We start from the raw sequence: 25,387 nt of genomic DNA on the forward strand, positions 1-25,387 counted from the left end.
CCTGGGACTTTCAGAGTACATGTCCTCCAGTTGAATTCTGGCCTTTCTCCCTTCTGTATGGTTTGGTCCCTCGTGGGGCATGTCTAGGAACTGAACTCTACGACCTCTCAAACCCAACGTGAGAATCACGTCCTGCTAGCACTAGACAAACAAGCCTGCCCTGAAGTGGCAGGGCGGGGGGGCATGGTCCAGCTAGGACTGAAAGCCAAGATACAAGGCCGACTGCAGCAACAGCAGCAGGCCAGGGTCAACGTTCAGGTACAGAGCCCTGAGCCACCTTTCTCACCCAGCAGGCCAAGGCGTAGGATCACCTGCACACAGGGGATGCAGTCTCGCTGCTTCCGACACCGAAGTCCGTTCCTCGTCTCCATCTGGGTCAGTACCAGGACTGGGTCTTGCCCTGGGGCTGGCAGGGCATCCCCAGGGATGCACAGCACACCTTTTTCTGAAAGTAGGCGAAAGAAAGAAAGAAAGAAAGAAAGAAAGAAAGAAAGAAAGCATTACCCTGTGAAAGAAGGGCGCCATTCAGCAGAATGTGTACCGGCACCCACAAACACAGCATTTCGAAGGAACACTCACTACCGTCAAAAGAGCCCTGAACCAAAATTCACAGAGCCTTCCATTCCTAGAACATAGTCTGAAGCTTTTGTGGATAAGAAGAAGCTTGTGTTGAATCCAGGGGCCACAAGACTAAGGCAGCCTAAAGTTGGTTTTCTTGGGTGACGTCCACCCGAAACTCTCCCCTCTTTCCCAGGAACACTGCAGTAGAAATATTTGGCACGTTTTGGGTCGTGCAATGTGAATTGTGGCCAAATGATGACAAGAATGCTTTTAAACAAACAAACCCTGTAGCAAAAGAATCCCACGCATCGGGCTTTAGGACAAGTCAAGTCAAAGGCAGTCTTCACACTTGGATTTAGTCATGCTTACCTTTCCTCCACTCTTTTTTTTCCCCTCTGGAGATTTCCCCACGAAAACCCGCTCTTTAAAGCACAATCGGAGCATACGGCAATCCTCAGAAAACCTAAGTTCTCTAAGCGATTTAGCACTAAAGATTAAAAAATTGCTCCGACACAGAGCCTTCACGTGTGGATCTGTGTCTGGGCAAAAAGTAGGTGTTGATAAGCCCATAGATTTATCAAGATAAAGAACAGGGATGAGAATTATTAATTTTTTTGGTACAAACACTTACCCAATAGCTGGCAGCCAAGACCCTATAGAAGGACACAAAAGGGACAGTTTCAAGAGCTAGTAAAGAGACTATCGCAAGTTGAGCTCCTTTTCTCCCACCCTACAACACACCCTGCCAGGCTGAGTCTAAAACAACATGCCTTCCAACTGTTATTTCATTGTGAGGACCAATTTCTTGGGTCTAGGAAAGCTGTTCCCAACGCAGGACATATTGGCTTAATAAAGTGGGGAACCTGTAGCCCTCCAGGAATTGTTGGACTACAGCTCACCTGTTTGTACTGACTGTTTTAAAGAGCATTGTTCTGCTTTTCCCTTACTGTAAACTACTCTGGGTATTCTGCTATATCTTTTGCTCTGAGAAGTCAACCAGGAACCTCCTTTCCACCTGCACATCTGGTTTAAAGGTAAAGGGACCCCTGACCATTAGGTCCAGTCGTGGCCGACTCTGGGGTTGCGGCGCTCATCTCGCTTTATTGGCCGAGGGAGCCGGCGTACAACTTCCGGGTCATGTGGCCAGCATGACTAAGCTGCTTCTGGCGAACCAGAGCAGCGCACAGAAACGCCGTTTACCTTCCCACCGGAGTGGTACCTATTTATCTACTTGCACTTTGACGTGCTTTTGAACTGCTAGGAGGGCAGGAGCTGGGACTGAGCAGTGGGAGCCCACCCCGTCGCGGGGATTCGAACCACCGACCTTTTGATCAGCAAGCCCTAGGCCCTGTGGTTTAACCTACAGCGCCACCCGCGTCCCTTACATCTGGTTTAGGACTATATTATTATAGATTTGCAGGGAAATCAGTCTGGGTGATATCTGTGGGTCTCTTCCAAACCTGTGATTCTGTATCTGTAAGGTTAAAATCTACAAAAGGAGAACTGGTAAACTGGTCCAACCAGCTCCATTGTTAGGGTCATGACTTTCGCCAGACTCACCAGCATCTTAAAGAGTTAGCTAAGAATAAATACGTTGCCATAGTGACAACTGAAGTTACTTCCAGGAAAGGATATAGGCCGTTCCCTACCAGCGTCACCAGGCTACCTGCAACATCACCACACACCTAGTTTTGGTGTGTGAGTTTTGGCTGAAGCTAGAAGCAGGAGGCAGGGAGACCTGTCTTGCTCTGTGCTGGACCCAAAGCTATGGTTCGGAGATCTCCCTGGGAACCTAATGAGGAGGCAAGGTCTGCTGCAATGTTAATGCTACGAGCCTCTCTGCGCTATGTTCAGGTTGTATATATGTGTAAAGAAAACCACGTTTCGTAAAGACACCAGAGTCTTCACTGACCTTCATTCCCAAAAAAACTGAACTCTGGTAGGTGTCCCTAAAGAACTTCATCAATAAGAAAATGGGCTGCACCCAACAATATCTATATACATGTATGATTCCAATGGAAAAAACATAACAGGTTGCTGCCGCCATGAAACATACGATCTAACTTTTGATAGTGGCAATGGCAACAGAGGAAGGAGAAGGAAGGAACAAACCCCCACCCGAGTCATCTAAATAACAGTACAGTACTAAAGATTTTCTTGAATTACAAAAGAACGTGCAATTAACCCCGCTCGACTCACAGTGGCAGAACACAGACAAAAAAAGGCAGATCGAACCACCTCAGCCAGAAAGCACCCAAAGTGGTTGCAAACACTTTCCCCTGCCTATCACTCAGGGAGAGTAGCAGTACTACTACTACTAAGTGGCAGTATCTGTGTGGTGGACTTTTCAACTTTTGCAATGTCCTGGCAAGGGACGTCGCTATCTTGGCTTGGTACAAAGGCTTGCGGCCTTGTTTCCTGAGCCTTGACAACTGCAGTCACCAGAGCAGGTGACTCTTCTCATGGCAGGTGTACAGGTGGCAACAAAAGAGCGGCCTGCTTAGTTCTTGCGATGCCAGGCATGCTGTTAAAGGGCACAGAAGCAGAGCCAGGAAAGGAGGGGGAAGCACTGCAGTGCCATAGCCTCGGTACACAGGTGCCGAAACCTTTTGTTCCTGCCATGCTGTCTCCATGGCCACAAGCTCGAGGAAGCCTCAGCCGCCGGGCTGTGGCATTTGCTGAGTAAACAGCAACCTAAGAGGCCTTGTCACAGTACCAGGTAGAGCAGGTAGTTCCTCCTCAGTCTCTCCTAGCAACCACAGCGCTCCTTCCCTTCTACATAGCAGTTGCCAAAATTAGGTAGAGAGGCCATTATGGGCAGGGGAGAGGAAGCCTCAGGGCTGAAAGGGTCAAAGGCAGTGCAGGGAAGATGGAGAGACTTGTCCCTCTCCCCAAAGCCCATCCAGGATGTTCAGGGTGCAAAGACCTCAATATTAACAGGGACTGCATACATAGAATCCTGGGAGCTGTAGCTGACTGCTCACAATTCCAGGCATCCTTAACAAACTACAGTTCCCAGGATTCTTGTGGTGTGTGCTATAAATGTATGGTGTGTACACAACCCCAGCTTAAATTTGAAACCAGGCATGTTTTTTTAAGAAACGCCCCCCCCCCATTTAAAAAAGGTTGTGGGATTTTGTTACAGCTGAGAGAACTATAGAGGGTGGTGGCGGTGGGAATCATGGCAGCTTGGCTTGGGACATGAGGCGGAAAAATGCCATAGCTGTCAACTTTTCCCTTTTCTTGTGAGGAATCCTATTCGGAATAAGGAAATTTTCCTTAAAAAAGGGGGAAAGTTGACAGCTATGAAAAACACTCCAAATTGGGACCCTCGTTATTTTGCTTTCGAGGGAACCAGCTGATTTGTGCCAGCGCACGAGAGCCAAAAGCCAGAGCGCTGGGACCAAAAAAATTGGGATGTTCCAGGATCCAGTCAGAAGCAGGGAATGGCTTCTAGAATTCCAGGATGTCCCGCTTAGATCAGGACGGTTGAGCGGTATGAGAGAGGTGGAAGTAAATCGCCTGTGAGTGTAGTCTTACTTACTTACTTACTTACGAAACCACTTCCCCCATTTGAACAACCACGATAGCTCATTTAGAATAAGTTGAACTTCCAAGCACATCGTGTGGTGTGAGGCATGGCCCTGTCAATGATGCCAGCTGGCTGGCCAGCCGTGCCCTTCTTCTGGATACTCCGTTTGCTGACCCTCCCCGACCCCAATTCTTCAGAAGGCTTGTACCTACCTGAGAGCAGTGGACAGACTCCAGAATATTTGCAGGCTGAAGGCAGGCAGAAGGCAGGCACACTAGGACGAGTGGCACGACCCAAAGCCACATCTCCGCCATCCGTCGTACCCCACAAGTCATTGTGGGGATGACAACGGCGCTGCTCCTTTCATCGCAGAATCTGCCTTTGCACAGGACAAATTAGACCGTGCCTGAATAGCACAGTTGGCACGCAGCTTGATAAATATTTCCTCGTTTCCACCTCCTGGGAGCTGGTTTCTTTCCAGCGTTTTATGTCTAAGGAGCTGGCGCAGATGCTGGCAAACAGGTCCTACGCCAGGGCAAAAGATCCAAGCTGAAAGATCGGGAAACGTTTCCTATCCGAAAGAAGACTTGAGGATCCAAGGAACCGACACTCCGCAATCTTCACGGCAACTTGTTTGACAGGGCCCAGGTTAGTCAACCTCACTCCCTTTCTGCTACTACCAGAGAAATTGCGTCAAAGGGGAGTAAAGGTGGAGAGGGCGTTGCAGAAACTGGAAGTGAGGGCGAAGGACAGGATAGCCTGGGCACAGCGCCAGCAACCTAGTTTAAGAGAAGCCCCAAAGGGTACAAGGATTAAATGCAGGAAGACGTATTCACAGCCAAGTTCAAAGCTGTCAAATTTCCTGAATGGCAGCACAGCAAACCTGATTTCTTTATTATTATTTTTTCTATTTTTTTATTTTTTTTAGCAGAGGTTTTCCATCAAAGCTGGCAAAGGAACTTGTTGGGTCTAACTTAATTTTTAGAATCAGGTAGGTAGCCGTGTTGGTCTGACAGACAAAATAAATTTAAAAATTTAAAAAATTGTCCAGTAGCACCTTAGAGACCAACTAAGTTTGTTCTGGGTGTAAGCTTTCGTGTGCATGAACACTTCTTCAGATACCTAATTTAAAAAAAAATTAAAAATTAGAAGGGCATGTCATTTTGCTGGCTTGCATTTTGCCAGCGTACTATGTATGCTATGGGTCTCGAACCCTCAGTGAGTTAGGGACTTCCTCTGCATGCAAAGAAGAGGAAGAAGAAGAGCTTGGATTTGATATCCCGCTTTCTCACTACCTGAAGGAGTCTCAAAGTGGCCAACATTCTCCTTTCCCTTCCTCCCCCACAACAAACACTCTGTGAGGCTGAGAGACTTCAGAGAAGTGTGACTAGCCCAAGGTCACCCAGCAGCTGCATGTGGAGGAGCAGGGAATCGAACCTGGTTCACCAGATAACGAGTCTACCGCTCTTAACCACTACACCACACTGGCTCTGAAACCTGCAAAGACAGGTTGTAGCAGATTGAGCAGACAAGGCCAAGCCTGGTTCCAATGGTCAAGAAGGCAGATTCTGCACTTGCTGTAGAGGGACGTGAGGGGCAGATGGAGCTTGTCAACCTGAGAAGGTAGCCCATTTGGACAAAGAAAACTCTGGTCCTAAACCTCTGCTGCCTTGTGGGATATCTTTGGGAGAAGGAAAAGCTAAGGAGCCAAACGTATTGCTCTGCTTTCCTTTGGACCACATCAGCGAAGCCAAGAGTGGGGTCTTGTTGTCTGGGCAGCCCAGGAAAACACTGCCAAAACTTGCTCCCTAGAGAGGTCACTTCAGTGCTGATAATGTACCGTATTTTTTGCTCTGTAAGACACACTTTTCCCCTCCTAAAAAGTAAGGGGAAATGTGTGTGCATCTTATGGAGCGAATGCAGAGTGTGCAGCTTTCGCTGAAGCCAGGAGAGCAAGAGGGATCGCTGCGCACCAATCCCTCTTGCTCTCCTGGCTTCGCTTCGCTGGAGAGGCGCTGCACAGCTTTCCCTCTCTGTGCAGCGCCCCTTCAGCGAAGTGGGAGGAGAAACGGAGCCCCCTTCCATTTCTCCTCCCGCTTTGCTGGAGAGGTGCTGAACAGAGAGGGAGAGAATTTTTTTTTCTTGTTCTCCTCCTCTAAAACTAGGTGCGTCTTATGGTCGGGTGCGTCTTATAGAGCGAAAAATGCGGTAACAAAAAATATTCTGGAGGCAGCAGTTACAAGTTACTGGTCTCTACAGCCACAGCAGGCGCAGTGATTCTCCAGTGGTTTGACTTCACCCCCGCAGGAGCTCTCCATTGGAGCCAGTGTGGTGTAGTGGTTAAGAGCAGTGGACTCGTAATCTGGTGAAGCGGGTTCGTGTGTCCGCTCCTCCACATGCAGCTGCTGGGTGACCTTGGGCCAGTCACACTTCTCTGAAGCCTCTCAGCCCCACTCACCTCACAGAGTGTTTGTTGTGGGGGAGGAAGGGAAAGGAGAATGTTAGCCGCTTTGAGACTCCTTAAGGGGAGTGAAAGACGGGATATCAAATCCAAACTCTTCTTCTTCTTCCATTGTCTGTTGAGGCAGATGGATGCCAACAACTTAAGTCAACAGCCTTTGGCCTTTTAAGACCCAAGACCCCACCACCATGCAAGATGGGATCTGCTTGTAGCAGGGTGGGGAAAAACTCATTGCCACAAGCAGAAATTGGTTGTCAACCCATGCCGCAAAAGTTGTGTTGCCAATCTGCCAAGAAGTACATGTGTAGCTGCCATACTGGAATCCAATATTTCTGCTGCCGACATTTTAATCCATATTTCAGCCTCCCGTTTGGGTTAGAAAATTAACTCCAGTTAGAAAAATAAATAAATGCATGAACCAGTGAAATCAACTACAGTTATCATTTACTTCCTGAAACTAAAGCACATAAAATACCCAGGTTGGGAAAGTTTTCTAGAGAAGCGATTTAAAAGGATAAAAGTGAACAATTTCCTGAACTTACATAGGAAGAGAAAGCCTAGTATAAAGAATGGGAGTTAAAATAACAACACACAGGAAAGTGGCTTCCCACCTTGCAGTTTCCTCATTAAAGGAAGCTTACTCGGGAGTTACAGAAGTAAGAAGATGGGGGAAAGAAAAATTCAGAGACAAAAAACAAACACATTTTAAAAGAGAAGCCTGAGGGTCTGGGTTAATCCCATGGAGACATCAGTCTTCCAATGACCTATTTAGCCAAACAAATCCACATCAAGGCCCAAACTCAGATAGACAATTACTGCACATGGAAGCTCTACCTTTTAACATTTTTCTTTTCTCTCCTAGAAGGGACACTAATTTTCCCCATAGTTATACAGTCATAATATTTCCTAGGATTCCTCAAAATACCTTTTACTCTCTGAGGAAACCTGTTGTTGTTGTTGACTAAGCATGTCTGACTCCTCATGACCCCATGGACCAGAGCATGCCAGGCGCTCGGCTAAATGAAAGCCGACGCTGCATCTTGGCTTGTAAGAGGATTTTGGGCTCAAACTAGGCTATTTGCAGAAGGAAAAATTAAGTATACCAAGAGGCCAGTAAAAGAGACTGAGATTAAGTAGTGTCTCCCTTTTGATGGAGTTTACAAACTCCAAGTTTCAAGCAAAACATTTTCAAAGTTACAAATCTCCTTTTTCCCTCCCCCTGCCCCCTTTTACTGTAGAGAAAGGGGAGCCCAATCTCTTTTCCAAGGTAAAAGAGCAAGTACACACACACATTTTCCTGTTACTATTTGGAGAAAGACTGTCCTTTTTACAGCCTCTTTCAAACAACAAACATCAGCACACCTCACCTCACCACTCCCGCTTTTCTCAATATCTGCCATGTTTTTGGGTGGATCAGGCCCAGCATGTCTCCCTCACACAAAGATTTTGAAGCAAGCTTGCATTTAAACTACACATTTGGGATACACAGCCACCAAATGTTCCCTTTAAGACCAATTTAAACACGGGGGAGAAACGTTTTATTCGTTTTATTAACATTTTTAAACCTTAAGTACAAAGCTTACTTACTCCTAGGGAAACAAAGATATCTAACATACCCCAATTTCCTCTCTTTCAAGTAGCATCAGGCTGGATGTTGGTGCCTTAATGAGCCCATTAAAGCTTCCCCAAAAATGCAACAACGATAGAACAAGACTTACACACAGACATGAACACACTTTGACCTGTTCATGGTTCGGAGACACCCACATGTCCTGACATGTTCTCAGTCAGAATAGGTGTCCACTTCCAGGGTGTATACAAGCACTGAAATCCTTTCTCTCTTCAGCTACAACCCATGTTTCACTTTACTCATACTCATACTCATACACCAACCGATTGTTATAAGAAAAAAAACCTGCTCCTTTTCCCTTATGGGGTATCCAAGAGCCCGTATAGAGTCCTAACGCGGGTTCCCTATCGGTAGGATAGGGAGGCTACAGGGAACCAGACAGAGGGCCTTCTCGGTAGTGGCACCCGCCCTGTGGAACGCCCTCCCATCAGATGTCAAAGAGATAAAGAATTACCTGACATTCAGAAGACATCTTAAGGCAGCCCTGTTCAGGGAAGTTTTTAATATGTAATGCTGTACTGTTTTTAACACTGATTGGGAGCCGCCCAGAGTGGCTGGGGAAACTCAGCCAGATGGGCGGGGTATAAATAATAAATTATTATTATTATTATTATTATTATTATTATTATTATTAGGAGAAAATGACAGAGGCCAACCAGAGAATATTGAGAAGCAAAGCGGCTAGTAAGCCTGATCTTTATTACCTGTTGCAACAGGGTCCCCCACTCCGCCCACGCAGGGAGGGAGGAGAGGAACCCAGAACAATGATGTGCAAGCCCTTATACAGTGGTACCTCAGGTTAAGTACTTAATTTGTTCCAAAGGTCCGTACTTAACCTGAAACTGTTCTTAACCTGAAGCACCACTTTAGCTAATGGGGCCTCCTGCTGCTGCTGCGCCACTGGAGCACGATTTCTGTTCTCATCCTGAAGCAAAGTTCTTAACCTGAAGCACTTTTTCTGGGTTAGCAGAGTCTGTAACCTGAAGCGTATGTAACCCGAGGTACCACTGTATAGACTTTTGAAAGTGCCCACCTCCGCCCAAGACCACCCCCTAAAAAGTCATACATCACAGAAGGAGGCGGTCTTCAGCAGAAATCTTGCCTGCCAGGATACCTGATGATGGTCGCTGTTTGCATTACCTGGGCAGCCTGGCTATTCTTTTGTGATGTTCATACTTTAGTTCCTTAATCCAGGTCAACCTATTCATACACAAATATTGCCTTAAGGCAGGATTTGCAAGCAAAAAGACCATAGGAAGGCTTTCCCCATTTGCCTCTCTTACTGCAGAGGAATATTTGAGGTCATCGGGAGAGTCAAAATGGCTCTCCTGTACTATTTCATACATGTGGTTTATGTACTTATGTATGTGTTTGCCTTGTACATTTGTGAACATTTAACTTAAGGTTACCAGACGTCCCCTTTTCCCGGGTACAGTCCCCGGATTTACAAATCAGTCCCCATACAAAATCAATCAAAGTTGAAAAGTGTCCCCAGATTCATTGAAAAAAATCTGGTAACCTTAATTTAATTTATATTTGAGACCTTAGGATTCTTATAACAAGATGATCCAGGGAACTCTTGTTCCTTTTCTTGGCCATCTTGATGTAAGTGTTCCTTTTCTTGGCTCCGGCTCCAATCCAGAACTTTAGTTCCTGTTAAGTTGTGGGCGAACATATCAGATGACACAGCGATTCTTCCAAAGCAGTTCTTTATTTGTAAGCTGGAACAGAACAGAACTGAGCTCAGTCAGCCTGCTTATATAGCGCTCCACTAGAATGCAACAGTAACCATTTTCTGTAACTAGCCAGTCACTGAACGTCGCTTTCGATCCTTCATTTGCATACAAACTATCCAATCACTGAACGTCACTTTCGATCCTTCATTTGCATAACTATCTACAGTATCCCCCTGCTGGCCCAGGGTGAGAACTTCAGTACATAACAGTTACCTCCCGCCAAAGAAAAAATGGGGAAACGGGGAAACTCACTGACAAATGGTCAGTTGCGCGCTGAGCTTCACTGGAGCCCTACCTCTCAGAGGTAGCTGTACCGATTTAAGTCCCTTTGTGGTCGCCAAAACTGATATAAAAAAAATAGGGGTGGTTGGCTTTTGCTGCCCAACTCCCCCTGAGTCCCTAAGTCCATGATCGGTCAGAGATGAATGGATGGAGGCAGGATGCAGTGAAAGCAAGGCAGGTCTTTTATCTTTCTGTTGCGACAGAGTTCCCTCTCCTCCTAGCAAGGAGGCAAGAGAGACCCCAAACCAAGAAGAAACATCTCTTTTAATGGTTTGCATTTTGGCATGGAGAAAAAGGACACCCCCCTCTATAAAAGTCAGAAATTACATCACACATAAGGTGGGGTTACTGTGGCTCAGGCAGGCCAAGGGGAGATATTTCTGAGGATTTAGCAAGTTTTACATAGTTCCAGACACAGTTTGCACAAAACATTAGCATTTGATAAGACAATTGGGATCCCTGTCAGAGATCTCTCAATGCAGAGCATCTGGGCAAACAATGACAATTAATACAAAGGAGGTTCATAGATATAGGAGAGGAATCCCTATATTCCCCTGATTGCTATCTGCCTAGCTGTTCTTCTCAGGCAAGGGGGATTAAGGAGGCAGATGAAATAATAATAATAATAATAATAATAATAATAATAATATATTTATACTCCGCCCATCCTAGAGTCTTTAGGATAGTCACGATTGCTCTCCTGTACAGTGGTACCTCAGGTTAAGAACTTAATTCGTTCTGGAGGTCTGTTCTTAACCTGAAACTGTTCTTATCCTGAGGTACCACTTTAGCTAATGGGGCCTCCCGCAGCCGCCACGCCGCCACCACATAATTTTTGTTCTCATCCTGAAGCAAAGTTCTTAACCCGAGGTACTATTTCTGGGTTAGTGGAGTCTGTAACCTGAAGCGTCTGTAACCTGAAGCGTACGTAAACCAAGGTACCACTGTACTACTATAGACATGTGGTTTATGTACTTAGGTATGTGTGTTGACCTTGTGCAATTACCAACATTTATTCTATTTTTAAGACCTTAGAATTGCTATAACAAAGGCAATCACCCAATAGCCCCTCTGCCGCCACAAAGCCAGAGTCGTCCACGCCAGAGTCAGAGCTTGAATCATAGCTACCCGCGCACTAAACTAAACTAAAATAATAAAAAACCCAAATCCCGGACATTTGCTTTAAAATGTAAAATTTCCCCTGGGTGGGCATGTCGGACGCCCAAAAGAGGACATGTCCAGGAATTCCCAGACGTATGGCAACCCTAGCCCAAATAAATGTGCTAATGACCTTTCATACCAGTGGTGACTTTGAGTGCATAATGGGTTGTTCAAGACACCAGCTGATGAAACACTGCAATTAAATAACTACAAGCAGCAACCACTTTTCACGCAAAATGAAGTCCAAGCTACGAAGATGCTGCTGCAGTTCTGTATCTTTTCTCTCCTGCTCCATCTGCAGCTCTCAGTTCTATCAGGCGGGGTGGGAGGAAGGGGGGGGGAAATAGCGCCCGAAGTAAACCCGCAGATCAGACCATCTATGCTAGTCTACCACTACAAATCTATGGGAGAAGCGCTTGCGGTCCTTCCATTGTAGCCCTTGGAGCACCTGCCCGCGCCTCCACCTCCTCCTCTTCCTCCTCTCTTTGAACTGCTTTCTCTATGGTTGCCCTCACTCTCCTCTCAAGGCTCCTCATCAATTCATAGGCCATGCCAGGCTGCCCATCTCATCTGGGTCCTTCGGTGGCACAGCCGCAGTACGGCCTAGCGGGAGCAGCGGTGACAGGCAGAGGGGAGGCCACAGGCAGAGACGCTCAGTTTGGCGGCCGCAAAGAGGATGGTGGCAGAAGGGCCCGAGGCTCCCACCAGTCCCGGCGGGGAGGGGCTCCCAGGGGCCGAGGCTGGTGAGAGGAGGCCAGAGGGGGGCGGGCCGGGCAGCCAAGCAACACAGTTGGAGCCTGTCTCCTCCCTGGCTGGCAGGGAGGGAGGGAGAGGAGCTGCTTCCTTTGAAACTCGGAAAATTTAAGGGACATCATCAATAAGGGACAGCAGCGGGACATGGCGCTGGGATAAGGGACTGTCCCTCCAAATAAGGGACGCTTGACAACTATGGCTTGGATACAGCATGTTTTGCACTTGTGGATCATTGGCAGCCATGCCCCCTCACAGCATCCTGTAGTTTGTATTGCTCGGTCCAGAACCATTGATCCCAATGGCTCTAAGAACTAGTTTAGTTCAGTGGACAGTGGACTCATAGCTATCAACTTTTCCCTTTTCTTGCGAGGAATCCTATTCGGAATAAGGGAATTTCCCTTAAAAAAAGGGAAACGTTGATAGCTATGAGTGGATTTGATTGCAAGACATATGGCTTCATATCGGCAGTCTACAGAGTCACTCAGCAATGCTGGCTAGCCTGCTTATTTTAGTCCGGGTTAATCATTCGTAAAATTGGATTCGTTATGACTTATCACACAAGGTCACTAGGAGGTTCAAGATAAACATTCGTCCGTTTTTCAAGCAATAAAGCTGTTCTTAGCATGCAGTGTGCTATTCACCCTAATTAAACAGCAGCAATAAATAGACAGCATAAATCCAAACATTGGATGTGACCACAACATGCTGGACGAGGAAGAAAGAGTCGGCCTGTATGATGGCCCTATGAGCCATCTGCTCTGGGCATCATCCACATCAGACTATTGATTAAGCCACACTAATTAAGGAGTTTAATTTAAAACCAGTTTCCAGGGCTGGGTCCAGCAGTGGGCCAAGTGGGGCACTGGCTGAGGGCCCAGGAGTTCAAATAGGCCCCATCCTGGCTCCAGAACAACCTCACCAGTAGATCTTTCAAGGGTTTGCCAATCAGTGTGACAGCCTGGACCCCGTGTTTTAGGGGACTCTATGCTGTTAACAGTGGGGTGCAGGTGACGCTGTGGTCTAAACCACAGAGCCTAGGGCTTGCCGATTGGAAGGTCGGCGGTTCAAATCCACATGACAGGGTGAGCTCCTGTTGCTCTGTCCCAGCTGCTGCCCACCTAGCAGTTCAAAAGCATGTCAAAGTGCAAGTAGATAAATAGGTACCACTCTGGTGGGAAGGTAAATGGCGTTTCCGTGCGCTGCTCTGGTTCGCCAGAAGCGGCTTAGTCATGCTGGCCACATGACCCAGAAGCTGTACACCGGCTCCCTTGGCCAATAAAGCGAGATGAGCGCCGCAACCCCAGAGTCAGTCATGACTGGACCTAATGGTCAGGGGTCCCTTTACCTTTACCTAACAGGAAACTTGCACGCAGGCACCAAGTGCAACTGTGCTCTTTGCCTGGTGATTCGCACTGGTGATAAACAGAGGCATTTTCCTTCCAATGGTGGAGCATAGCCATTCTGGCTTGTAGCCTCTGAAAGCCTTATTTCTTTAACAAAACAGGATCCTATATCATTTCAAACCACAAATGCATATACTGTATAAAATGTACACACATATGAGCCGAATACTGCACAGGTTCTTAAGAGACTACAATTTTATATCTAGAATTATTCATGCTCCACCTGCCTGCTATGTGAATGAAGGCATATGCAAAACCAATTGGTTTTTCCACGAAGGAAGATGCATAAAAGTGTGATCCTAACCACGTCTTCTCACAAGCAAGTCATGTTGAATTCAGTGGCACTGATCCCAGGTAAATGGGATGAGGATTTCAGCTTAAACGGGGGGTGGGTGGGTGGGAGAATGTTGCAAAGCAAGCCTTGCATTATAGCTATTTCTGTAAAGTATATGTATAAATATACTAATACAATATAATATAATATAATATAATATAATATAATATAATATAATATAATATAAATATACTGCATAAATGCCTCCTTAGCACGAAGAACATTGTAGATGAAAGAAAATATAGTGTGTATTGGGACGTGTGAACTTGCTGCAGATCTTTCCCCCAACCCCAATGTTTTCAAACATGAAATGCTCTGGTTGTAATATAAACAAATACATGCTAGGCTACAACAAAGTTACATTGCAGAATATAGTTACTGAGGGGTAGGTTATTGCAACCTCAAGTGGCATGTTCTCAGAGATTGCCAGCTTCTAGGTAGCAGCAGCAACATTGGGGCTGTTAACAGCATAAAAGGTAAAGGGACCCCTGACTGTTAGGTCCAGTCGCGGATGACTCTGGGGTTGCGCGCTCATCTCGCTTTCTTTAATGCTGTTTACCTTCCCGCCGGAGCGGTGCCTATTTATCTACTTGCACTTTGACGTGCTTTCGAACTGCCAGGTGGGCAGGAGCTGGGACAGAGCAACGGGAGCTCACCCCATCGTGGGGATTCAAACCGCCCACCTTCTGATCGGCAAGTCCTAGGCTCTGTGGTTTAAACCACAGCGTCACCCGTGTCCCACTAAGTTTCCTGTTAGATCATCCGATTGGCCCCCCTTGGAAACAGGATGTGGCAGTAGATAGGTCTTTTTATGTTATGGATGTTGAGTAAAGAAAAACGCAAGATGGCGAACGGCACCTAGTCAGCGTGAATGTGAGCTCTCTGACTTATTTTTATCTTTTATCCTTCAAATTTGTTTTAATGAGTATAGAAACCTATTAACTTTTAACCTTAGTTTTTAGTTTTAGTGTTAATTAGTAAGTAGGAGGACGCCTCTTTCTATCGAGGAGACAACCATTGACCCTGAAACTTGGGGCAGCTGCATGAAGAGAGAAATGACTAAGCAATTATACAGCCCTGCTTGTGGGAGAGGAACTGGGAAACGTACCAGAGATTCCAGAGATTTAGACGACTCAGAGGAACTGAGATGCCTGCCTCTTGCTAAACAAACAAAAATTTGTGAACCTGAAAGTACAAAGGGTATTTTTAATATTCCGGTTTCAAACTCTTTCTCACTGCTAGCAGAGATGAATGACGAGGAAACCATTGCGAAAGAACCTTTCGATAACCTGCCTATTAAACCTGCAAGCAATAATAATACTGGTATCCACATGTATGACTGCACTAGAGCCCGTGAAAGTTGTATTGATGAGATACTATTTGAACACTCGACTACTCTAGACCTAGTTGCTAAAACAGTGGACTGTATCTTTAAATACATAAAAGACATCCGAGGATCCTTGGAGAAGATTATCTCGCTTGTATCCCTAACAGGTAAAGACAGTTCCCCTGATGTATCACCTGAGATGGAATCCATACAATTGTCCAGAGCACCCGTTTTACCTCACACCTCCTGTACAATTTCTCAAGTTGTTGGCAATCAGAAAAGTGAGCTAAGTGAGCAAAATAAGAAGGAACAACACTATGCACCTCCTTACAAACTGCTGCTGCAAGCTACTAAAATCTGCTTAACGGTTTGCCCCTTTAGAGGCAAGGTGATAAACTGGCATTATAAGAGTGATATAAGGAGACACCTAGCGGAGCTCCTGGGGGTAATCCCTAGTTCTATTGACCTGAAGCATTTTGACCATATTAGCAGCAGACCTCAGAGGCAGAGAGTGCTGCTCTCCTTTAAAACCAAAAAGCTCCCTGTATTTATTATGTCCTCAAGAAGCCTTCTAATTAACTATGGAATCCTTGCTACAAGAGTCTTTACCAATACCAAGATCTGCCCCCTCTTACCAAACTGCTTGCTCAAAAAGAAAGCAGACAAGTCTGAGGGTTCGCCAATTGCCACGACTCCAACTCCCCTGGCCGCAGATCTAATTAGCTGGGCTGACCCCCCCCCCCCGCCTCCACTGACAAAGGCTATACATCTGGAGAATTCTACGGAGCGTGAGTTACTTCTATCCTTCTCCCAATTGCCAAAACTGGAGCGAACAGAGATAACGGACAGACTGGATGAGTTGTTACTCTGTCTCTGTAACACAGAAGATCATGTTCAGGTAAATAAGATGAAGAGCAGTCTACACAAGCCCAAGTGGAACCTGTTTTAACGACCCTTGATCGGCAACCTGGCTGTACACGGCCTCGGGATGTCAAGCCCAGGCAGGATACAGTGAAAGATTCGACAACCCTCTGGTCAAACTCGGAAGCTGTGGCAAGACTGAATGCTCTTTTGGAGGCAAACCGAAAAGGATGTCCTCCACCTGCCTTACACTGCATGTTCCCTACAGCAACCGCTGACCCAAAAGGCCCACCCCTCTCAATTTTAGAGCATTCCTTAAATGCAGAGTCTATGGACCTGTCGTTAAGTGATACTCCCGTGCACCAGAATCCATCCCTGCAGCCACCAAAAATTAAGCCTCAATCCATGGCTGCTGCTGCGGTAAGTGGTGATTGGAAATTGCCAGGTAAGCAAGCTACAGTTACTTCCTTCTTCCAGCCTATTGCCCCCCCTCGCCGCATGCATTCCCAGGTGGATTCTGCCGTGCTGGTTCCGCAAGGCCCAGCATGACTCGAAGGGGTGACCAGGAGATCACTTACTTTCTTATCCTGGAATGCAGCTGGCATTAAACCTAAGCTGATGGACCCATCCTTCGTCGCCTACATAAAAGGCAGTCGTATTCTTTTACTGCAAGTGACCTGGGCTTGTGAGGGCTTCTCCTTATCAGGGTATAAGGGCTTCTACCTGAATGCACAACAGAATTCACTATCACCTGGTAGACCACAAGGTGGGTTGGCTACCTTAGTTTCTTTGGCTTTAAATCTGCAGGTGGAACAAATCGACATCCAGTCGTCATCCATGCTGGGTGTAAAGCTACAAACAGCGGAGGAAGTGTTCGTGGTGATTAATGTTTATTTGCACCCAACCTACAAGAAAAACCTGGTGGACCAAAGATGGAGGGGAATTCAACTGACTCTTGAAACTCTCCTAGAGAAATATCCTGAAGCCTCCTTTCTAGTTGCAGGAGATTTCAATGGCCGATTGTCTCACTCCGATAAATCATTATTTGCTAAATATAATAAATATCCCCCATTACCCTTTTTAACCTCAGACCTTTTACCCAGGAATTTTAAAGACAGTGTTGCTACATACGCAGGTTTTAAATGTAGACAAACCTTGATGGCTCTTAATTTTCACCTTCTAAACGGAGCTCTCAGTTCTGATTACCCTGCCGAATTTACTTTCTGGTCAGGCTCCCGAGCCTCTACCATAGATTTTATTTGGACATCAGTAGACCTAATTCCCAAAATTTCCAACTTTAGGGTGGTAACGAGGCTGGAAAATGACCATTTTCCATTAGAACTCTCTCTGACCCTGGGTGGAGAATTGGCTACCTATTCCTGTGTGCCTATTACAAATAACCAGCTTCAGATGAGGCCCACTGCCTTAAAATGGTCCGACAATTTGGCTCAACAGATAAATGAACTCCTTTGGTCTGACCAACTGCAAGAGACAAGGGACTCCCTTGTCCAGGCAGTTGAGCCACTGCCAATATATGACAATTTAGTAGAACTGCTAAAACCTTCGTTGACTAAGGCCTCGGTAATGAATAGTAACCATTTCTCTCATAAAAAGTGGTTTGACGAGGAATGTAGACACTTCAAGAACAACCTATATAATGAATTCTTGGCATATAGGGCATCAAATGACCCCGCACCTAGCAGTCACCTTATGAACCTCAAGAGAAGGTATAAAGCACTATTAAAGGAAAAGAAGCTTGCGGCAGAAACAAATGATTGGAACAACCTTCTAAAAGCTGCAGAAAATAGAAATCCCTCCTCCTTTTGGCACCAAATATCTGCCACACCGGCTGTGGGAGAAATCAGCAGCAGCCGCCCAGGGAGGACATCCTGGTCTGTGGGGGCTAACATGTGGCTGCTTCAATATGCATGAGAATGGCATTTGTTGGAACATTGGAGAACAAGGGGAGGGGGTTCTCATATATACCTTTGTCCTGCTGTAGCGACTTCTGTATCTACTTTATTGGATTTTATATGTACAGTACACCCGTAATACAAGGGATGCGGGTGGCACTGCGGTCTAAATCACTGAGCCTCTTGGACTTGCCGATTGGCAGAGCTTCATGCAGTGGCAGAGCTTCATGCTCCAGCACCAGGGGCAGAGAGCAGGTGGGGGCGGGGCTGGTGTGCGTCTTGGGGGTGTGGCGCGCCGCCCGCAGGGGCAGGGCACACTGCCTGCAGGGGCAGGGCGCCCAGCGTGAGCCGCGATGGAACCCCACTGGGATCGCGCTGCTGGGGTGGTGCGCTCCCCACCCCCACCCCTCTTCCTCTGCCATTGGCCACATGACCTGAAAAGCTGTTTGTGGACGAACACCGGCTCCTTCGGCCTGAAAAGCAAGATGAGCGCTGCACCCCATAGTCGCCTTTGACTGGACTTAACTGTCCAGGGGTCCTTTACATTTTCCTTTTTTCACACCTGTAATTTATGTGGGGGTTATGTTCCAGGGATCACGCCTAAAGCCAAAATCACATATCCTATCTATCTATCTATCGTGGGTGGGAATGTAGTTTTCCATCTCTCTTTTTTGCCACAAACGTAAAGCTGAATGCACACAAGTTAAATGTGTGCAAGATGCGTACTTACTATATTCTAAACTGCCTTGAGGACTTTGGTCAGTAGGCAGGGTATAATTTATTTATTGCTTAATTAATTTTTTTATACTGCCCTTCACCCAAAGATCACTGGGTGGTTCACCAGGATAGGAGTATAAATACTCCTAAACAAAGAAACAAACTTTTATTTTCATACTTTGCCTGCACAAAAATGTTGTCTCCAAAGAAGGAAGTGTAAAGTGACAGAACAGCAGAGAGACACAAGGGTTATTTTTAGATGCATTGGAGTGGAGTATCTACTGAATAACGAGGAAATGACAAGCATCATTTTGAAAGTTTGACATTTCACATTGTTTTTTTTTTGGCAAGATGACTTGAGATCCATTTTACAGTGGTACCTTAGTTTGCAACCATTTTGGATTACAACCACATCAAACCCGGAAGTGTGTGTCCCTTTTTTGGATTACAACCCATTTTTTTTTTATTACAACCCATTGGGGGGGGGGGAGGCCCCATTGGCGAAAGCACGCCTTGGATTACAACCTGTTTTGGTTTACAACCGGACCTCTGGAACGGATTAAGGTTGTAAACCAAGGTACCACTGTACTTCAAAAGAGTTAGGCCAAGAAGGAGGGGTGAGTGTGGCTTGAGGAAGAAATCAAGGGGCCCACTGACACCCTGGGCCCAAGGGCCTGCGGTTCCCATTTATACTACAGAAGGGATGGCTCTCCAGAGGCCATTGGACTACAACTCCCATCATCCCATTCTGCCCGAGGCTGATGGGAGTTGTAGTTCAGCAAACATCTGGAGGGCCCCCATTTCCCAACCTCTGTACTAGAGGGGAGATAGCTTGGTTTAAAAGGTTATTCTTTCCCACCTGCGCGCTTCTGTTTGGCCAAAACCAAGAGAGGCAATCAGGACAGACTGGCGCCTGGTGCCACCACACCCTCAGTCACCAGCGGCAAACAAAGGTCCTTTGAGCTACGGGCAGCACTGCCAAGTGTGTGTCACATAGAAACCATATATGTTATTCTGTTTACATCTGCAATCTAAGGTACATCTACATCTACAAGGGCTTAGAGGAGAAGCCAATAATTCAGAAAGCAAGCACATACATTTTACTATCAATTGAAAACAGGTGCTAACACCCTGCCCCACCCCCTGGCCATGGCTGGTATCACCATCAAAAGCTATAATTTAATGTTCGTTGTGAAGACTTGTTTGCGATACCTCGGTGACACGTCTGCAAGCTTAATAAGCTCACGTCTAGAAGCACCTCAAGTTCTGTAATACATAAGTTATGTGTGCATTGCAACAGGGCAAGTCTCGACCTGCCTTTTCAAGGTGGAATGGTATTGTATGTACACACCAAGCACAGAAGTGATCTATATATCAAAGATGCGTGCGCGTTTTTAAAGTAATCTTTATTATCGTATTCCAAACAGAAAAAAACAAGAACAGAAGGACTCATATAAAAGATACCCCCCCAACGCATTCGACAAACACACGACGAAACAAAAAAAGCGTTCCCTCAACGTAATCCTTAAGTGACATGCTTGCTTTGTGCTTATTTGAACAAGAGGCAGGCTGGTGACCAGAACAGGTAGCTTGGTAGATTTGTAGTTATTTAATTGTATATTCCTTAATAGCTGCCTCCATATTTCCCCTCATATATTCACAAGTTAAATTGCTAGAGAAACCCGCTTTTAAAATGAAAGCAGAAAATGCAAAGAGTGGAGGGGGGGGAGATTATTTCTGCGGCTACAGCCCTGAAATGACCTGCCGGTGAGCAGTTTAAGATTTCCTGCTAGCCAATTAATTTGCAGTAGGGCCGATATGACTGTCCTCCAGAGCACCTCTTTTGGGGTGATTGCAGCGTCACATAAATTACACATGGCAAGACACAGCTCCAATATTGCACAGCCCCTCCTCTGGCGCCAACGCCACACAGCGGCCGCCTGACCTTTCCTGTGCCGTGACCGGCATTAACTTGCACCGCACTATCATTTCCACGGCAACCGTTTCCATAACCGCTGTGCAAGGCGAGGCCTAGCCGGTGGAGCAGCCTCCAACTCGGCCGAGTTTGGCCGCTCTTTTTCGTGGCGTTGGGACTCAAAAGGCCCCGGACTTCCTTAGCAAGCAGAGCAGCCTCTCCTTTAGCTTAGGACACTGAGTTTGGACCTTCCTTTTCGCATCTGCAGACCTAAAAAGGTAAAGGGACCCCTGACCATTAGGTCCAGTCGTGGCCGACTCTGGGGTTGCGGCGCTCATCTTGCTTTATTGGCCGAGGGAGCCGGCGTACAGCTTCCGGGTCACGTTGCCAGCATGACTAAGCCGCTTCTGGCGAACGAGAGCAGCACAAGGAAACACTCTTTACCTTCCCGCCAGAGCAGTACCTATTTATCTACCTGCACTTTGACGTGCTTTTGAACTGCTAGGTTGGCAGGAGCAGGGACCGAGCAATGGGAGCTCACCCCGTCGCGGGGATTCAAACCGCCGACCTTCTGATCGGCAAGTCCTAGGCTCAGTGGTTTAACCCACAGCGCCACCCGCGTCCCACCCGCAGACCTAGCAGGCTGCAAACGCCTGGCTTCCTAGGTTCTGTAACGGAGGGAGAGCCCCATTTCACAACCCCACACGTTCTCCACCGGGATGCGCGTCTCTCCTCAAGCGCAGCTCGGCCTGCGCAGTTTGGGATGAGGAGCGAAAGGGACCAGGGAGCTCGCAAACTTCTCCGTGGCTGACCTCCAAGGCCTCTGGCTCCGCACAGCTTTCTTCCTCTCAGCCTTGAGCAGGCGGCACACCAGGGCTTTAGCGCTGGCGTGGAGCCATCTTGGGGCCGAGCTGGAAGGGCCCTGAAGCACCCTGACCAGACTTGGCAGTTCCTGAGGCAGACGGTATTGAGGAAGGAAATACAAGGCCCGGGGAATGTTGCGCCGGCTGCACAGTTTGCTGAAGTAGGCGATGACCCAGTCGCCCTTTCCTCGCACAGCCCCGGGCTCCCCCTGCAGTTCGCCTTTCAAGCAGGCCATGGCCGCCCCAAACAGGTCGTGGGGCTCCGGTGCCTTCACGCCGCCGCGCCTGGAGGTCTTCCCTTGCCACAGCCCGTAGGCGCGGGCGCTGCCGACGCTCCACAGCAGCAGGACCTGGCCCTGCTCCCGGCTGACTTGCTCTCGCTGGGCGTACACCCAGGGCAAGATGCCCAGCCGCCCCACGTGGCCCAGCTCCCAGAGGTCTAAAAGCACGGGGCAGCCCAGGGCAGAGCGCAGCAGCGCCGCAAAAGCACACACCAACTGCTTGTGCTCCTCCGAGTCGGGGGAATAGATCAGCAGGATGGGGCGAGAATGGCCCTTGCCCGGTACGTCTGGGGAGAGAAGGGAGAAAGCGGAATCAGGAATGCTTCTCATAAGAAGGTGCTGACCCTTGGCAGGGACTTTCGAGTGGTGGCTCCCCAGCTGTGGAATGCCCTCCCTAGTGAGGTGCAACCTCTCTCCGTCATCATTAATTTTTCAGGAATATTTTGAAAGTGTTCCTGTGGTGGCTGAAGGATACTGTTCCTGGTCAACCTTCAAGATCATTGAACAGAAAGAGGGCTTGAATTGATTTTAGAATATTTTAAGCAGAGGTTGGGTGTCCCCCTGTCATAGATTGGACTAGATGACCCTCAGGGTCCCTTCCAACTCTACAATTCTGTGATTCTGTTAACGGCTTTTTAGTTGAGTCGCAATTGTTTTTGACTGCTTTAGAATGTTTTTACTTTATTTGTAAAGTTGTCTTATCTCTTTGCCACCACGGGCTCCTTGGGGAGGAAGGGTGTGGCATGAATCCAATATAATAATAATAATAATAATAATAATAATAATAATAATAATAATAATAATAATAATTTATTACTTACACCCTGCCCATCTGGCTGGGTTTCCCCAGCCACTCTGGGTGGCTTCCAACAGGAGATTAAAATTACATTAAAACATAAATAATAAAGGTTTTAGGTTCCTCCTAAATGGGGCCTTGCCAACCATGAGCTACAACAGATCGCCAAATGAGGCTGGATGTAGCAGCACGAACCACCAGCGACTATGAAATATCCCTTTCCAGCAGATCATGGGAATGATAATGTCTGGTGTTTATTCTATTCCCATCATCCTGCTTTAGCTGAAACAAGCGTCCTGCTCAGAATGCAGTCTGCTCCCGGTTGCACCATGAAATCATAATACAGTCATATCTTGGGATAAATATGCTTCAGTATAAGTATTTTTGGGTTGCGCTCCAAGGCGCAGATGGTCAAAATGACGTCACGTGCATGTGCAGAAGCAGCAAAACGGAGCCCGTTACTTCCAGGTTTTGCCGCTCGCGCGTGCGCAGATGATCAAAATGACTTCATGTGCATGTGCGGAAGTCGCAAAACACGACCCGCGCACTCGCAGACGCGTCTTACATTCGCTTCAGGATGTGAACGGGGCTCTGGAACGGATCCCGTTCGCATTCAGAGGTACCACTGTACTTCAATGGAGAGCAAATGGAGGCTCCGGCAATGATAAGCTCCTGACTAGAGCAGAAGTGAAAATAAAAGCTGGATGCTGAGAAGAACGAGCCATTAATAGAGAAGGCTTTTAACTGCATGGCCTGCTTTATGTTGGTACAGAAAAGAGCCTTCTCTGTGGTGGCACCTCCCCTATGGATATTGGGCAGGCACCAATATTGGATGCTTCTGGCATGCTTTGAAAACATACCTATTTGCCCAGGCGTTCCTTGGCCATTAATGCCAGTTTTTAGCACCCTAATTACTGTAACGGATGTTAATATTTTACTCATATGTTTTTATGGGTATTTTTTCGGACTTCGTGGTATACAGCCATTGCTTCTTGGTTGTAAACTGTTGTGGAGTGAAAGGCAGTACAGAAACAATTGAAATGAATTAATAACTTTGTCCTGCCATATTTTTTCACATTGACCCTACACACACTTCCAGGCAAGGAAAAAAGTGACCTTCTGCGTAAGAGTAGACGGACTAACATTTTTATACACAAATGCCACCACATGGTAAGAATTGTTTTTGTCATTCTCAACCAATCTTTTCTGAAAAACATTCAGGTTTTTCTTCTGTTGCTTTATGAATCGTTATGTATACTTACGGTGTTAAAAAATAAGAATGACTATAATTTTGGGCCATTCCTAAATTTGCCCCTATCTCAGAGGGAGTCAACATGGCGCCCTTGAGAAGTTTTTGGACTACAACTCCCATCAACCCCAGCAAGCATGGCCAATGGTCAGTGTGTATGGGAGTTGCAGTCCCACAAAAATATTTGCAGGCAACCTCTGCCCTATGTGATGAAATACAGAGAATGATACTGATCTGACACAGTCTCACCACACGGGACTGAATTACTAGAGTGCGTCGCCTTTTGGGAATGGCCGCCGAGACCATATAACACCGGTCCTGAAAGACCTACATTGGCTCCCAGTACGTTTCCGAGCACAATTCAAAGTGTTGGTGCTGACCTTTAAAGCCTTAAATGGTCTTGGTCCTGAAGGAGCGTCTCCACCCCCACCATCCAGCCCGGACATTGAGGTCCAGCGCCGAGGGCCTTCTGGCGGTTCCCTCACCACGAGAAGTGAGGTTACAGGGAACCAGGCAGAGGGCCTTCTTGGTAGTGGCACGCGCCCTGTGGAATGCCTTCCCATCAGATGTCAAGGAAATAAACAACTATCTGACTTTTAGAAGACACCTGAAGGCAGCCTTGTTTAGGGAACTTTTTAAGGATTGATGTTTTATCATGTTTTAATACAGCGGTACCTTGGTTTACAACCATAATCCGTTCCGGAGGTCCGGTTGTAAACGAAAACAGGTTGTAACCCAAGGCGTGCTTTCGCCAATGGGGCCTTCCCCCCATAAATTGGTTGTAATCCAAAAAAAGAAAGAAAAGAAAAGGGTTGTAATCCCAAAAAAGGGACACGCACTTCCGGGTTTGACGTGGTTGTAATCCAAAACAGTTGTAATCCAAAGTGTTTGCAAACCAAGGTACCACTGTATTCTTTTGGGAGCCGCCCAACAATGGCTGGGGAAACCCAGCCAGATGGGTGGGGTACAAATAAATTATTACTATTACTATTACTATTACTGTTATTATTATTATTATTATTATTATTATTATTATTATTTCAAAGACATTTCCCGCCCTTTCACAAACACACAGTGATAGTTCTTCTTATCACTCCAATGCGTCTTACCTCTATGAAGCCTGCGCAGAACACAGCGAATTAGCAGAACGGCTGCGACCAGCAGCAACAATAGTCCTAGACTCACTCCAAAGGCCAGCAGCCCCCAGTGCCTGTGAGTCACTAGTAGGGGGGGGAAAGGAGGTGAGAAATTAACACAGATTAACAACAACCTGCACTACCTTTCCATCTACTCAGGGATCTATGTACATTATTTCTCTTTCCATCTGAAACTCCTGGCAAACTCATTCTCTGAGTGTGGATCTTCATGGAGCCAAAATATGCACCATCCATTCATGCACAAGAGGGGGAGGCTCCGTGGGAACCTTGAGGTATACAGGAGCACTTTAAAATACCGGTAAATACATAAATCTAAGGACTCTCTCTCTCTCTCTCTCTCTCTCTCTCTCTCTCTGTGTGTGTGTGTCAAAGACAACCAAAACAGACTAATGAGAACTGAACATACTCAGTGGCCACAAAATGCTGAATGCCTCTTGGAGGGTGAGGGCAGAATG

General features: G+C 46.8%; 2 protein-coding genes and 1 long non-coding RNA gene across 8 annotated transcripts in view; 1 reads left to right on the forward strand and 2 right to left on the reverse strand.

The window, feature by feature from the left end:
- Positions 1-4,873, reverse strand: part of IL17RC (interleukin 17 receptor C) — a 44,386-nt gene extending 39,513 nt beyond the window's left edge. The window contains exons 1-3 of one of the 2 annotated variants that reach the window (XM_079961284.1): positions 4,306-4,873; positions 1,193-1,214; positions 287-445 (exon numbers count right to left, since the gene is read on the reverse strand). In XM_079961284.1, coding sequence (XP_079817410.1) covers positions 287-445; positions 1,193-1,214; positions 4,306-4,428 — 304 coding nt within the window. In that variant the 5' untranslated portion in view covers positions 4,429-4,873. The remainder of the gene's footprint in view (positions 1-286; positions 446-1,192; positions 1,215-4,305) is intronic. The other variant, XM_079961285.1, reaches the window with a different exon arrangement.
- A 3,943-nt stretch (positions 4,874-8,816) lies between these two features.
- LOC307209243 overlaps positions 8,817-25,387 on the forward strand; it is an 88,347-nt gene continuing 71,776 nt past the window's right edge. Inside the window, exon 1 of the long non-coding RNA XR_013835468.1 lies at positions 8,817-9,193. This is a non-coding gene — a long non-coding RNA (uncharacterized lncRNA). The remainder of the gene's footprint in view (positions 9,194-25,387) is intronic.
- IL17RE (interleukin 17 receptor E) overlaps positions 20,061-25,387 on the reverse strand; it is a 52,740-nt gene continuing 47,413 nt past the window's right edge. For 4 of the 5 annotated variants that reach the window (XM_079961810.1, XM_079961809.1, XM_079961812.1 and 1 more), the window contains 2 exons: positions 24,885-24,995; positions 20,061-22,017 (listed from right to left, as the gene is read on the reverse strand). In XM_079961810.1, coding sequence (XP_079817936.1) covers positions 21,320-22,017; positions 24,885-24,995 — 809 coding nt within the window. In that variant the 3' untranslated portion in view covers positions 20,061-21,319. The remainder of the gene's footprint in view (positions 22,018-24,884; positions 24,996-25,387) is intronic. The other variant, XR_013834802.1, reaches the window with a different exon arrangement.

This window comes from Podarcis cretensis, assembly GCF_951804945.1.
Source record: "Podarcis cretensis genome assembly, chromosome: 2".
Lineage (NCBI taxonomy): Eukaryota > Metazoa > Chordata > Lepidosauria > Squamata > Lacertidae > Podarcis > Podarcis cretensis.